General features: G+C 41.5%; 1 protein-coding gene across 1 annotated transcript; it reads left to right on the plus strand.

Annotated features, from left to right (window-relative positions):
- The first annotated feature begins 12,891 nt into the window (after positions 1 to 12,891).
- LOC122074409 lies at positions 12,892 to 14,353 on the plus strand. The gene is made up of 4 exons (XM_042639230.1): positions 12,892 to 12,930; positions 13,013 to 13,143; positions 13,264 to 14,063; positions 14,265 to 14,353. The coding sequence occupies exons 1-4, from the start codon at positions 12,892 to 12,894 to the stop codon at positions 14,351 to 14,353; spliced, it is 1,059 nt and encodes a 352-aa protein (XP_042495164.1).
- Positions 14,354 to 14,716: the final 363 nt, after the last annotated feature.

A 14,716-nucleotide genomic window follows, 5' to 3' on the forward strand; every position in this document is an offset into this window, starting at 1 on the left:
CTCAATTTGAGGGTTGGTTGATGCTGAGTCGATGGTTGGTGATGGAATAGAGGGTGTAGGCATTTCGGTGGTATCATCCGGTATTGAGATGGGTACCACCAAGTGGGAGTGTTCCAGTATTGAGATAGAGGAATCGGCATAAGGAAATATAGTTTCATGGAATACAACATCCCGACTATGGAGGTATTTTTGATTGGTGAGGCCATATAGATGGTAACCCTTTTGCCCTTGTGGGTATCCAAGAAAAATGCAGCGGATGGCTCAAGAACCAAACTTGTTATGATGAAGATGACCACAAGAAGCATAACATAGACATCCAAACACCTGGATGTGTTTATAGTCGGTTTGTTTTTGTAGCAACATCTCATAAGGTGTATGACCAGCAAGGATTAGGGTCGACAATTTGTTTATTAAATAGGTTGCCGTGAGGAGGCAATCACACTAAAAAATGTGGAGGCAAGTGGGCATGAAAACGTAGGGCACAGGCCACATTAAGAAGATGGTCGTGTTTCCGTTCAACCACTCCATTTTGTTGGGGTGTGGCAACCATTTTGTGTTGATGAGAAACCCCATGGGATTGAAAAAAAAGATTGCATTGGTAGTGAAAAAAATTCTGAGCCGTTATCGGTTTGTAAGACCTTAATGGTGCTACTGTATTGAGTGGCCATGTGTGGCCAAAAATTGTAAAGGACAACATAGGTTTCCCTTTTGAACTTCATGAGAAATGTCCAAGTACAATGGGAATAATCGTCAACAATGGTTAAAAAAAAGGGCACCCGTTAAGGTAGGGGCAATGGTCCCCAAATATCGTAATGTATTATTTCAAATGGAGCAATAGTCGTTATTGTGATTGTAGGAAAAGATAACCTACGTTGTTTGGCAAGAGGATAGATTTCACAAGTGGAAGATGGGGATGTGGGAGAAAATGATAATGTATTCCTCAATGCCGATATGGTAGAAGAGGATGGGCGACCCAACCTTCGGTGCCATAGCTTGAGAGTGGGTGGTGAAGTGGCCAAGGTTGTGGTTGTTGGTTCTAACTGAAGGTAATAAAGACCACCATGCTCATGGCCCCGTCCAATCTCCTTCACCGTCGTGCGGTCCTGAATGAGACAATGAGAAGGAAAAAAAAAAATTACAAAAGCATTAAGGGTACTGATAAGTTGCTGAATGGACAATAAATTATGCTTAAAAGACGGAGCATATAGGACATTGGAGAGGGCAATGGTGGGTGTCAGTTGAATGGAACTGACCTTGGTGATAGATACAGTCCGCCCATCAGGAACACTAATAGAAGTAGAGGAGGGAGTGCAAGTGTTATGAAGCAAGTGAGGAAGGTATGTAATATGATCAGTCGCCCCTGTATCAAGAATCCAAATGGAGGAACCATAGCCAGCAGAGGTGAGGCATAGAGATTTGTAAGATGTGCAGCGGGCTGCACGGTTACCTCATTAAGTAGACAAAGAAGTTGCAGATATTGATCAGTGGTGACGGAGTTCACTGTTGAAGAAGAAGGAGCCAAAGTCGTGATGGGAGTAGATGAGTTATTGTCCCAGGGTTGGGAGCATCTTAAGATCTGATAACGAGGAGGATACCCATGAACTTTGTAACAGGCATCACAGGTATATCCAATGATGTTGCAGTGAGAGCAACACTCCTTTGAACCTGGACGTTGATCATTGGAACATGTCCGAATGGCAGCATTGATAGAGCCAGCATAGATGTCTCCCTTGGATGGAAGTGTGTAGGTGGTAGGGAGCTGCAGCAGACGTTGAGACTCATCCTGGAGCATGAGAGAGTAGGCACGGCCTAGGTTCGGTAAGGGATCTTAAAGAAGAATCATGCTGAGTATTGGGGCATAAACTTCATTCAAACCCATTAAGAATTACATCAGTTGTCAGTTCTGGTAATGGATTGCAAAGGTTTGATATTCACCACAAGTGCCAGAAGGGATTGGATTTTAGGTGGCAAGTTCATCCCAACAGCTCTTCAACGAATTATAGTGTTTGGCAACAAAATCACTGTGTTGTTGTAATGTACCAATGGACCATCCAAGCGGACTGCTGGAAGGGAAAAAACGATCATGGAGATCCTTCCATACAGTGGCGGCTAAATCAGCATATAGAATAGAGGCAGCAAGGTCATGGTGTATAAAGTTAAGTAGCCACGACAAAACCATATTGTTCATGTGGATCCATGCTTTGTACATTGGGTTGGTGGTGGTAGGTTTGGTAAGAGTGCCATCCACAAAACCTGATTTCTTTTTAGTAGAGAGAGCCATGGTCATGGTGCAGCGCCAAGTTGTATAGTTGTCATCGGTCAAGGGGTGACTAGCAAGATTCGTCCCTAGATTGTCTGAGGGATGCAAGAATAAAGGGTTTGCCACACTGTCGGTGGAGGAAGTAGCAGAGCTTGATGAACCAGAAGACTATGTAAAGGCGGTGGAAGCCATAATGGGATGATGAAGGTGGGAGGGAAAAAAGATTTAAAAAAAAAGGCATCCTCTAACACTATGTAAAAATGTAGATATTGTGATCAAAATATGGATACTTTCCATTGAGGATTAGTTGGTTTATATACAAAACAATGGAGGAATTCTCTCCTTGGTCAAAGCTAATCAGCTACACTAGAAAGGAAAATTAGCTTTCTGTCTTCCTAGATTGCAGAAAAACGATAAAGTACAATTTATGGGAATGAGTTGGGCAGATAAGGATGACTGTACGACACGTTTGATACATACAAGCATAGATTTAGGTTTTGGTATTAGTACCAGTGTATATCCATCACTTTTGTCCTTGCTTTACCTTTAAAATGATACTGATAATCGATTCGGATTAGTCAAGTATCAAGTATCGGTCTCAGTCGATACTGATATTGAAACCATGTGAACAAGTAATGGAAAGAAGGAGAATAAAAAAAATGCCCTCTTGTCATGTTGTAAGAGGAAAGAAATTGCAAAACAAAATACAATCAATTACCTTCGGTTTTTGTTGAAAAGGACTTGTGATGTAAGACTTATTCCACACGGAAAGATGGAAGTAGGGGCCCTTTTGATTTTGTTTCCACAAACGGTTTTTCCGTTTTTCTATGCTCAGAAACGGAAAAAAACACCCCAAAAACCATTTGATTTTTTTTGTTTCGTTTCACTTGTTTTTGGAAACAGAAATAGAAATTTATGCCTATTTCTGTGTCTGGAAACAAAATTGGAGAAAAAAGTTAGACTTGTTTTTCTATTTCTAGAAACTAGTGGGAGCGACAAAAATTGTGAAAGACCTAAAACTTCACTCGACCTGCCCAAACTCTAACCCATTGTTGAAACTTCTTGCTATCCAAATGCGGCAATTCCAATCTGTTTGTACAAAGCTTACAGTTTTGGAATGCCTTCATCCTTCTGAAGCTCATCTCCATTAAGCATACTAGCAACTCCAACGTCATGCCTTCACTTGTGAGTTGCATTCCAACAACGTCGTGCCTTCACTCATGCCTTGAACTCGACTGCACTGTTGAAAACCTTTTCGGAAACAAAAAAATAAACACCTATTTACAATTCCAAAAGTTGTTTCATAGCACAAAAATAGAAAAAACTATTTCTGCTGTTTCTAGACACAGATTTAGGGGAAACAAAATCAAATGGGTGTAACATAGGGGAGACTGAAGGGAGAAAATTCCTAGAACTTCCCAAGTGTTATGTATTGGGTCAGGCACTACAACTACCAACCACTATTTTAAAAATTGGAATTAAATCGTACCAATTCACTTTTTACTCGAATAGTTGGGCTTTCAAGATCTTGGGGACCAATTCCACTTATTTTTTCTTTTGTTGATTTCTAATTTTAACAATAAAATTAATTTAATTGAAATAATAACCAAAATAAAAATATATGGTGATTTCTAATGGAAATTAGATAGATATTCATGTCGTAGGACCAAAAATATTGAATAATGAAAATGAATAAAGGTATAATCTGTAGTGACCTCTATTCTGATGGATATAGCTATAGAGATAATCGCTTTGTATGCCGTGATGTTGGTTGACACTGGCATATAGGTCATATTATAACGTAGGAATTCTGAAATTGACTCTGACTGAAATCTACAGTGACAAATTCTATCCCTTTATTCCAATTTTGATAGTTAAACTGCTACTTACTCGAGAAAAGTAGTAGGGGAGGGTTCCCTTGGAAAGTCTTCTCATGTAAAACCCTACACTGATCTTGGTGAGAAACACACTGTGGCCCCTTTTTTTCCATTCTATTTATCAATATTTATGTACATTTTGTACTTTGACTGACTTTAAGCATCTAGTTAACCTCTTCATATATATAAGAAGACCTGGAGACCTTCATAAACACAATACAGAGAGAGAGAGAGAGAGAGAGAGAGAGAGAGAGAGAGAGAGAGAGAGAGAGAGAGAGAGAGAGAGAGAGAGAGAGAGAGAGGGAAGAGATACGTGAAGATGCCTCAGCTTTTTATGAAGGGTTTTCAAGTTCTTTGGGACCAATTCTAGGATTTCTAATATTGGCTCAGGCCGCAATCGAAATCATTGGGTTTTCAAAATTCGAGTTGCCCTCTGCTTCTATTACAGATCTCAGTTTGAATTGTCGCAAGAATATATAAGAGCGGGTCATTCTTGAAAACGGGTCTAGAATTCGAGACAAACTTAACTGGTACAACTATGCTCCTAGCTTATTCTCAGAAATTGATAGGGACGGAAACAACTTTCTAAATCTTGAGGAAGTTAAAGTTTTCTTCTACATCACTCAAACATTAGATCCTTTGTCATGGCCACATATTTCACTTGTACCCATTACATCTTTGAAGGAAAAGGCATTGACTACAGTCTTTGATGTGTCTGTTACCGCACCAAGAGATTTGGTGAAACATGTTTGAAATGTTTTTAATTGTTTTTAAACCATTTTTTGGGCTATATTTATGACACATGCAGGTTAATCACCCAACAAGCTACTGACACATGGCATCCAATCATATGCTCGAACCAAGAAGGAATTTGAAACGACTGTAGAAAGCTGACAACTCCGGGTGCCAAAAGATAGTGTTTTATACTTCAGAAGGAAAAAATGCAAGGAGGAGAGAGAGTGTCTGCCGATTTGGGAAAGGATTCAGCCGACGAAGAAGAAGGTGATGGAGGTGCTAGGGAATCTCCTGATCGAGGTCCAGAGATTCCGGTCCCTAATGGTTTACCGGAGGAGGTGGTGAACAAAAGATCATATGCAAAGGTAGTGGGAAGCTCTTCATGGCCTGCGATTGATTCGCTCCCTGGTCCAATCCAGGCAGGGAACTTCCGTCGCATTGTCATTCCCCAACAAGATTACGAATCCAAAAGGCAAAACTTCCGTTTTGCACTGATATGGAGAGTGAACTTTCGCCTGATTTCTCTCAATGCTTTGAAGGAAGAGGCGCGTGTCAACTGGAAACTCAGTAAAGGTGTGACCATGCATCCCCTTGGGAAAGGATTTGTAATATTCCAATTTCAATGTGAAGGCGACAAGTCTGCAGTATAGAGGAGGAGTCCCTTACGAGTAGGAGATCAGGTTATCCGATTTCAACATTGGAAGCCTGACTTCAATATCCCTGAGAAGCAGACATTCACAAAACCCGTTTGGATCCATCTTCCGGATCTTCCTCTCGAGTACTGGCATGAGAATGTTTTGCTATCTATTGCGAAGGCAGTGGGTCGCCCTGTGGCTTTAGATCGGAGGACAAGGGAAGGTCTTCTAGGGTACTTTGTAAGGGTGCTTGTTGAAATTGATATATCGGAGTCAACTATGAGGATTGATGAAGTTCAGGTCGAAAGATTAGAACCAGGTACTGATAAGGTATTTGGTTTTGCACAAAAAGTGGCATACGAAGACAATGCTGAGAGATGTGGAAACTGCAAGCGATTGGGCCATCAAGTATCGGCTTGTAGATTGAAGAAAGTAGAGGACGTGAAGCAATCCGCCAAGGACAACGCTGCGTTTGTACTAGGTGCGGTCTTCGTGGAAGATGGAGTCAACCCGGAGAGGGTTAACTCGGTGGTGGAGTTACCAAGTTTCAATGGGGATTCTCTTAATACAAATAAAGACAATTCCTATTTAGGGAATCATCAAGATTCGGTGGAAGGTGGAGGCCTCCAAATAATTTTGGAAGCTCCTATAATTGCTCCTAATGAAGTAGGAAAGGAGGCTGTCACGGTTGTCACTGAAGAAGATTTTGAAATTCAAAATTCGGTGGATAAGGATCTCCAAGAATGCATTAGACAATGGGTCAGATTCGGGTTTAGAGTATAGACTCTCTGATGGGGACCCGTTTCCTCCTTGCCTGCCCATTGACGTCAAAGACCATGGCATGATGTACGGGTCTCAGAGTGAAGTTCAGGGACCTGATCTTAGACTCTCTACACGTCAAAGAAGAGGACCTATGATGGCTGGTCGTGGTCGGTCAGGTGTTAACCAGATGGGGCTACAGCCTCCACCTCCGGTGGATTCTCTTGTGGAGCAGAATGATCCTTCTATTCCTACTCTAAACTCAAGGGGCCTTCTCTCAATCATGCATTCAGATATGAGTGTTGTGGATGGAGAAGCTCTGTTAAGGGAGAAAGAAAATGGGGGGAAGGCGGCAGTTGGAAAGCAAAAGAAGAAGGGTGGCGGTTAGACTAAAAAGTATGACAAGCATTCGGTGGCAAATTAGTGAACCATGCGGGTCCTTTTCTGGAATATTCGTGGAGTGAGGAAGGCTGCTTGTAAAAGGGCCTTACGAATGTTGATGAAGGAGCATTTCCTGGAGATTTTATGCTTGGCTGAACCTATGGTTCAAGTGAGTAGATTTCCTGCTCTATTTTTCAATAAGTTGGGTTATTCCATTGATTTTATTCACAATAATAGGCAGAATAAGGTTCCAAAATTGTGGATTATTTGGAAGTATGGGATTTTTTTTTTTTTTTTGCTAGAGGATTATTTCATTAAAAGAAGAAAAAAAAAAGACTTCAAAAGAACAAAACTCAAAAACAAACACCACTAGTCATCCCAACTCCCACCTTCGGCATTGCCATCAGCAGGAGAGGGAAAGACTCAAACTAAATAAATCTAAAGTGTGGTCTTCCATCGGCATCCCTAGCTAGAATGTCCACTATATGAGACGGAAACACCACATTTTAAGCCGTAATCCCATACTTTGCCGCATCTCTAGCCAGGTAGTCAGCAATCGCATTCCCTTCTCTATAATTATGAGAAATTTTCCATCTAACACCATTCAGATAAGTCTGAAGAGACAGCCATCTTTGCAAAGCAAACCACGGCACTTTCTTTTGTTGAAGCAAAGTCACCACCACACTCGAGTCTGATTCCACCCACAGCATTTTAATTCTCATATCTTTGGCTCTCATCAACCCTTCCATTAAACCCTCTATTTCTGCTTCAAAGGCACCAACCACCCTAGAAATGTTTTATATGAGCTTAGCACCCTTCCCCATTGATCTCTAAATATTCCTCCTGCACCAGGCTGCCCTGGATTCCCCAAAGAGCTTCCATCAAAATTGAGTTTAATCCAGTTGACAAAAGACTTACACCAAAAAACCTCCAACGTCTCCCTGTGAGATCCATCCTGAATAGGAACACCAAGGCATCTGCAGGATAAAACATCATTTGGAGTTTTCACTTCTCCCTTTGTCGAAGTCTCATTTCTTCTAATGTCTTCCACAACCATGATAGAAACATATTTTTCTAATCTTTCTTTGCTATCATATTTCCTGCCGTTTCTTTCCCTCCATAAGTGGTCTAGAACTATTCCAAAACTCAATGACCACACCTCCTTACAACAAACCATTTTAAGCTTTCTTTTCCACCATTGAGCAAGCTCAAGGAGAGATGACTGATTTCCCCTATTCAAGTTAAAGCAATCACAAATGTAGCACCAGATTTTTCTAGAGAAAGAGCAAGAGATAAATAGGTGATCCAAGGATTCCTCCTCCACTTTACATAGCTCACATCTGGACACCAATGGAACTGCTCTCTTTTTAACCATATCATCTGTTGGGACCTTTCCACAAAGAATTCTCCACGCCAGGGATGAAACCCGAGGTAGCTGCTTTTTACACCAAATTAAGGAAGCCCAACGCACTATTTGGCTCTTTTTTCAAATATCCTCCTAGGTAGATTTGGAACTGAATTTCCCATCAATAGTTAAGCTCCAAATACACCTATCGATGCATTCAAAATCTGGAATATTTATAGTTGATATAGAATCAAAAATACCTCTCATGAAATTGGAATTAACCTCAGGTAAACACCATTTGAAATCCTGAATGAAACGATGCACCTTCCCTTTCAGGTCCAACTGATCCGCACCATCCACACCTTCTTCCAAAACCGCCTCACCCACCCAAATGTCCTTCCAAAAATTTATTGATCTTCCATCCCCAACAATCCATCTTTCTTTTGAAGAAATAAAATTCCACACTCTTCTTATACTAGGCCATATGGATGATCTACCATACCCATTCTTAGGTGTCCCTTTTTTACCAAGAAATCTGGCCCTCAGGAACCTACTAGTCGAGGAGTCTTCATGCTTTATTCGCCATGCAGTTTTATATAGCATGGCTTTGTTAACATCTCTTAATCTCCTCAACCCAAGGCCTCCTTCCTCCTTAGGTTTGCAACACTGATCCCAGTTGACCACAATTCTTTTTGTCGAATCTATCTCGCCCGACCAAACAAAGTTACACATCCACTTTTCTAGAGTCTCAATCATAGACGCAAGCCACCAATGGACAGAAAAACTATGCGATGGCATGCTCATGATCACTGATCTCACCAACTCCACCCTACCAGCCAGGGACAACAGTTTACCCTTCCATCATGATAACCGATCTTTCACTCTACCCATGATTGGCATCACTGACTCCTTTTTAACTCTTCCTTTGAAATTTTCCACCCCAAGTACCTTGTAGGGAACATACAAAGGGGAATTCCCAACTCCTCCACTATAGCCTACTTTCTCTGAGAAGATATATCCCCCAAAAAAATTTTACTCTTCTCTAGATTGATTTTCTGCCCAGAAAACTCCTGATACTTACTAAGGAAGCTCTTTATGTTTTTAACATACCTGATTGATGCATTTGCAAAGATGAATATATCATCTGCAAAAAGACTATGGGCAGGAGTGATCACCCCACGAGGGCCTTTGAGCGGTTGAACCTTCTTCTCACCCACAAGAAAATGAAGACCTCTAAATAACACCTCCTCTGCAAGGATGAACAGCAATGGGGATAGGGAATCCCCTTTTCTCAGCCCTCTCTCCACTCCAAAATTCCCAATCGAGCCACCATTAAGGAGAACTGACACTTTCGCAGAGGCCAACAACTGATGAACCCATGATATTCAGTTCTCAGAAAACCCAAACTTCCTTAGCACTTGGAACATAAAATCCCAAGAGATTGTGTCGTATGCTTTCTGGATGTCAATCTTCAGCCCCATTCCACCCCCTCTGGAAGTAGAAAACAGCAAATTTGATAGCTCTGACGCCAAGGCAATATTAGAGTGGATGATTTTGCCTTTTTGAAAGGCCCCCTGCTCTTCAGATATCATACGAGGTTGCATCCCTGAAAGTCTTATCGCCATAATTTTTGAGATAATTTTACAAAAAAAATTCCCCAAACATAATGGTCTAAATTTATCTAGAGAGCAAGCCCCCTCTGTCTTAGGAATTAACACCAAAAAACTATTGTTAATCCCAAATGGAATAATTCCCCTACTAAAAAAACCTCTAACAACGTTACAGACATCAACATAAATAATTTCCCAGCAAACTCTGTAAAACATACTTGGGAAGCCATCCAGACCTGGAGCACTCTCAGGATCAAGTTCCTAGATTGCCCCTTTGATTTCATCATTGGAAGGCATCCTATCCAACCTCCATCTATCCGCTTCTTCCAAGACTTGGGGGATGCAATCCAGCATGTCCAGATGATCCATAGTAGGGGAATTCTTTAAAAAATTCTCATAATAATTTTTGATATAAATCTCCAACTGAGGCTTCTCAGAAATTACTTGATCAGCACCCACCTTCAAGCTTGTGATTGCATTTTTCATTCTCCTAATTTTTGCTGATATATGAAAAAATTTGGAACTTCTATCCCCCTGTAATCTCCATCTGGATCGAGCCTTCTTAGCCCAATGCTTCTCGTACCCCTCCATTGCCTTTAGATGCCTTGATTTTGCCTCAGCTTCCCGATCAAACAATTGATCATCCATGCCTTGCTCCTCAATCTCCATCTGGATCTCTTCAAGCCCCTTAAGCGCTTCTTGCACTTCCAAATTAATATTAGGAAAGGCATCTCTTGCCCACTCTCTTATATCTCCCTTGAGCCTTTTAATTTTCTGACTAAAAACATGAATGGTAGATCCACTAATCCAGACGTCCCAGGAACCTTTCACAATGGCCAAAAAATTCTCATGCTCTACCCAAAATCTCTAAAATTGAAAATGGCAATTCAGAGGTTTTACAAAAGCCTCAGACACCATCAATAGAGGGGAGTGATCAGACGCACCACAGTGCAGTACTCTCTGATGGCAATCCTTAAAAACCGTGAACCAATCATCTGTGCAAAAGCTCCTGTCCAGCACTGCAACTGCATTCCCCCTACGCAAGTTATTAGTCCAGATAAACTCATGCCCCTGAGAAGGAATCTGAATAAGGGAGCACCCATCAACCATTGCTCCAAACTCAGCTACAGACCCCAGGTTAAAGGATCCTAGACCTCGTTTTTCATGAGCCTGAAGGGTCACGTTAAAGTCACCAAGGACCAACCAAGGAGTGCCTTAGCTCGGAGCAGACATAGCTAGGTTAGTCCATAGATCCCTTCTCGCAGCCCTGAAACAGTTTGCATGCACCATTGACAAAGCAAAAGGCCTCTGCTGCCACCAACACCTAAATGAAAAATGCTGATCAGAAAAGGAGATTACATCTAGCTTTCTCAAGCCTCTTCTCCATAAAACCCACAGGTTTGAGACCTTATCAGTCCTCTCATTATGAATAAAATCCGTATCAAAGCCAATACTATTGAAGAATTTTTTCGGAAATTTTTGAATCTCCACCATAGGTTCTGCTAAACAAATAATAACCGGAGCCTCATTCCTAACCAAGTTCCCTAAGGCCAAGCCACCAGCCTTCTTCTTGATACCTCTAATATTCCAAAACAACACTATCATAATCACTTTTTTGGGAGAGCCAACCGATCAGACTTACGAAAAGTCTGCTCATGGGAAGCCACGTTCTTTCCTTTCTGTTTCCTTCTGTCCTCCATGCTTCCCTCCCTCTCCAGAGCTTGATTGTCCACTGCCTCCACATCCAAATGATGAACTTCCATTGCTCCTTATGAGTATTCCTGCTGCATAACAACTTCTGATTGAGTCGCCCTATGAACTTTCTGAACGTCCTCATTGTGGACTTCTTTAATTGCCAACCCTGGTCCAAGATCCGATCCATCATCCGCTCCAGCAATGGATCCACTATCTTGAGCCAAATCAGGCTCATTTGAGCCGTTATTCACCTCAATATTCTCCTTATTAGATTCCAAATTAGGACTCTTCTCTAAAGGAATGACAATTTCAAACTCTCCCTGCATTTGGACTCCTTCCATATACAATGGAATATTCTCCCTTGAATGAGAGTGAGATAAGGAAGAATCTCCCCTAACCTGGGAAGGAGATTTTCCCAAATTGGAAACTAAATTTTCTGGAAATTCACCACCATGTTCAGCCTCTGTCCGCTCAGCACCACCACTCTCCGCCATGGCGACCGCCACTAAATCTTCCTTCTCTCTAGTACGATCAGAGGGAATTTTCCTCTCCCTACACTCAGCAAAGGCATGACCCACCTTTTTGCAGAAGCTGCATTTGTTCATGTCATCTTCATATATTATTATCTGTTTGAACCAGAATATCTCATCTGAACCAGGTTGTTTTCTTTCTACATGAAGTTCCTCCACCCTCCTAGCCCCTATCACCACCTCCACTTGGACTCGCGTAAAATTTCCCATTGCAGCCGACCTTGTATGTTTATCCAAAGCCACTAGCCTCCCCGCCCCCTTGGCCATCGAAAGAAGTATCTTCTCATGCCAGTATTCTAGGGGGAGATCTGGAAATCTGATCCAAACAAGCTTGGTAGGTTTGTGCACCTCATTGACATCGAAATCTGGTTTCCATCATTGAAAACAAATGAATTGACCACGGACTTTTATCAGATTCCTTCTCCAGATGTTAGCCATATCGCCTTCCAACTCAAACTGAAAGAGGATAAATCCTTTCCCCATTGGAGACAAGGCTACTCTTCCCTTCAATTGCCATCCTTCAGCAGCGACCTTTCGAATATCATCCATTGATAGAAATCTGAAACTGGTCCTACCTATCAAGGAAAATTTGAACCTAACCAACCTCTCCTCATATGCCTCCTAAGGAATGACAATCTTCGTTCTCGACCCAGCAATGATTGGTTCTGGAAGCAAATCTACATCGGGAAGAGCACTTCCAACCACCGACGAAAAAGTTCTCCTTGAAACATCATGACCACCCTGATGCTGCTCCCTTCCACCTCCATCTTCTCCCACAGCCTTATCCGAACTCTTATCTGCAGACCCCTCACCTTCAGGGCCTTGGTCCGACACCTCCCTCTGTTGAGGCTTCCAAAAGTCAGTTAGACGGAGTTGTCGTCCATGATCCGGCGGGCGGCCAGCCCCAGGATCATGATTAGATTCAAGTTTTTCTACAGCCAAACTCGTCTCAGTCTCCATCTATCATCTCCACACTAACCATGAACTCATGAAGCTTTAAAGATTATTTCAGGTCCAACAAATATTATAGGAAGTATGGGATATCTTGTCCAATAGTTAAAGCAATGTCGGAACAACATATTTCATGGAGTGTGACTGGCCTGGTAGCAAGGTTGGCCTATCTTTTGTTCATGCAAGTTCTTTCAAAGTTGTTTGTCGCCAATTATGGTTGGTTTGGAATCGTAGGTTTCTTCTACAATCCCATGGGTTGTACTTGGAGATTTTAATGCAACTCTGCTTTCCAATGAAAAACGGGGTCCAGGAACCTTTAATCTTGGCTCTGCTGCTGAATTCCAGGCGATGATAGATGCTTGTCTGTTATTACCAATTTCATCTACTGGGAAAAAATTTACCTAGACTAATAATAGGAGAAGAGGTCACGTGGCAACAGTGTTGGATCGCAGTTTTTGTAATGAAAAGTGGGTGGATTTTTTCAGAAATGTTATGCAGCGTGTCTTGTTGAGTTCGGTATCAGATCATGTTCCATTGCTTGTAATTTCTGATATTGTCCCAAAGCCGAATAATATTCCATTCAGATTCCATGGATTTTGGATGGAAAACGAAAATTTTCTTCCAGTGGTTGATGAGGCATGGAAGGTGCAGTTAATAGGTGACCCTATATATGTTTTATCTGAAAAGTTGAAGAGAGTCAAGGGGTTGTTAAAGGTATGGGCACGTGATTCCTTTCTAAATCTAAATATGGAGTTAGAGCAGGCAACGAAGGATTTAAAAACGATCCAAGACTCAATTAAAGAATCAGGTATAATTGATGATCTTTTTAATAAAGAGGCTGATGCAAAAATAGCCTTATTGACTGCAAGTTGTAGACACGAGGCTCTATGTTCTGGAAAGGCGAAGCTGAGGTGGATGAAAAATGGGGACTACAACTCCAAGCTCTTTCATCTCTCTGTGAAGCTGAGGAGGGCGAAAAATAAAATTTCTTCTTTAAAGAGGGAGGATGGATCTTGGGCTTTAGATCAAAGGGGAACTGCTGAGTATATTGCTTCTTTCTTCGAGAAGTTTTATAAACCAACCAGTTTTATAGAGCATCATGATCTTCTAGATTGTATTCCCAAAATTCTGTCCAATGAAGACTTGGTTAGTCTAAAAGCGATTCCTGGCAGAGAAGAAATCAAACAAGCAGTGTGGGATATTGATCCTGATAGTTCTCCTGGTCCTGATGGATTCCTAGGAAAATTCTTCAGGAAATGTTGGGAGATAGTGGAGACGGACTTTGGTAAGGGGGTTGTTTATTTTTTTCAGATGGGATACCTACCCAAAGGAATAAATAACTATTTTATTTCCTTAATTCCAAAATTTGATGGTGCTTCCTCTCTGGACAAATTTAGGCCAATATACATGGGTAACTTTTTTTGTAAAGTTCTATCTAAAATTATGTCCTCCAAGTTTATGCCTCTTTTGTCGCATTTGGTCTCAGATGAGCAGGGTGCATTCCAGAAGGGTAAGATCATTTCTTCCAACATTAGTCTGGTCTCAGAGTTGGCAAATTTATGCATTCCACTATGAGGGGTGGAGGACGGGATTGAAATTGGATGTGCAGAAGGCATACTACTCCTTGCAATGGAAATTCCTTTTTGCTACATTGGTAAAGTTTGGTTTTTCTAATAAATGGATTTCTTGGATTCAGCTTCTTTTAAGCTCTTCCAGGTTATCTGTTTTAGTGAATGGAGGTCCAGTGGGTTTTTTTCCAGTGGGCAGAGGTCTGAGACAAGGAGATCATATTTCTCCATTCTTATTTATTTTGGCTGAGGAGGCATTCCGTAGAGGTCTGAAGATGTTAGTAAGGGATGGAAAGCTGAAGTCTCTCCCAGGACCTCGAGGTGTGCCCATTTCCTCTCATTTATTTTTTACAGATGATATATTTATTTT

This window comes from Macadamia integrifolia, chromosome 3 (assembly GCF_013358625.1).
Source record: "Macadamia integrifolia cultivar HAES 741 chromosome 3, SCU_Mint_v3, whole genome shotgun sequence".
In the NCBI taxonomy this organism is placed as follows: Eukaryota; Viridiplantae; Streptophyta; class Magnoliopsida; order Proteales; family Proteaceae; genus Macadamia; species Macadamia integrifolia.

What these genes read in the sequence shown, in the direction of transcription:
- LOC122074409 (XM_042639230.1), top strand. Translation starts at nt 12,892, where the DNA reads ATGTCGGAACAACATATTTCATGGAGTGTGACTGGCCTG. An exon ending in CATGGAGTGTGACTGGCCTG is followed by an intron (nt 12,931 to 13,012) that starts GTAGCAAGGTTG and finishes TTGGAATCGTAG; the next exon opens with GTTTCTTCTACAATCCCATG. An exon ending in GATAGTGGAGACGGACTTTG is followed by an intron (nt 14,064 to 14,264) that starts GTAAGGGGGTTG and finishes ATTTGGTCTCAG; the next exon opens with ATGAGCAGGGTGCATTCCAG.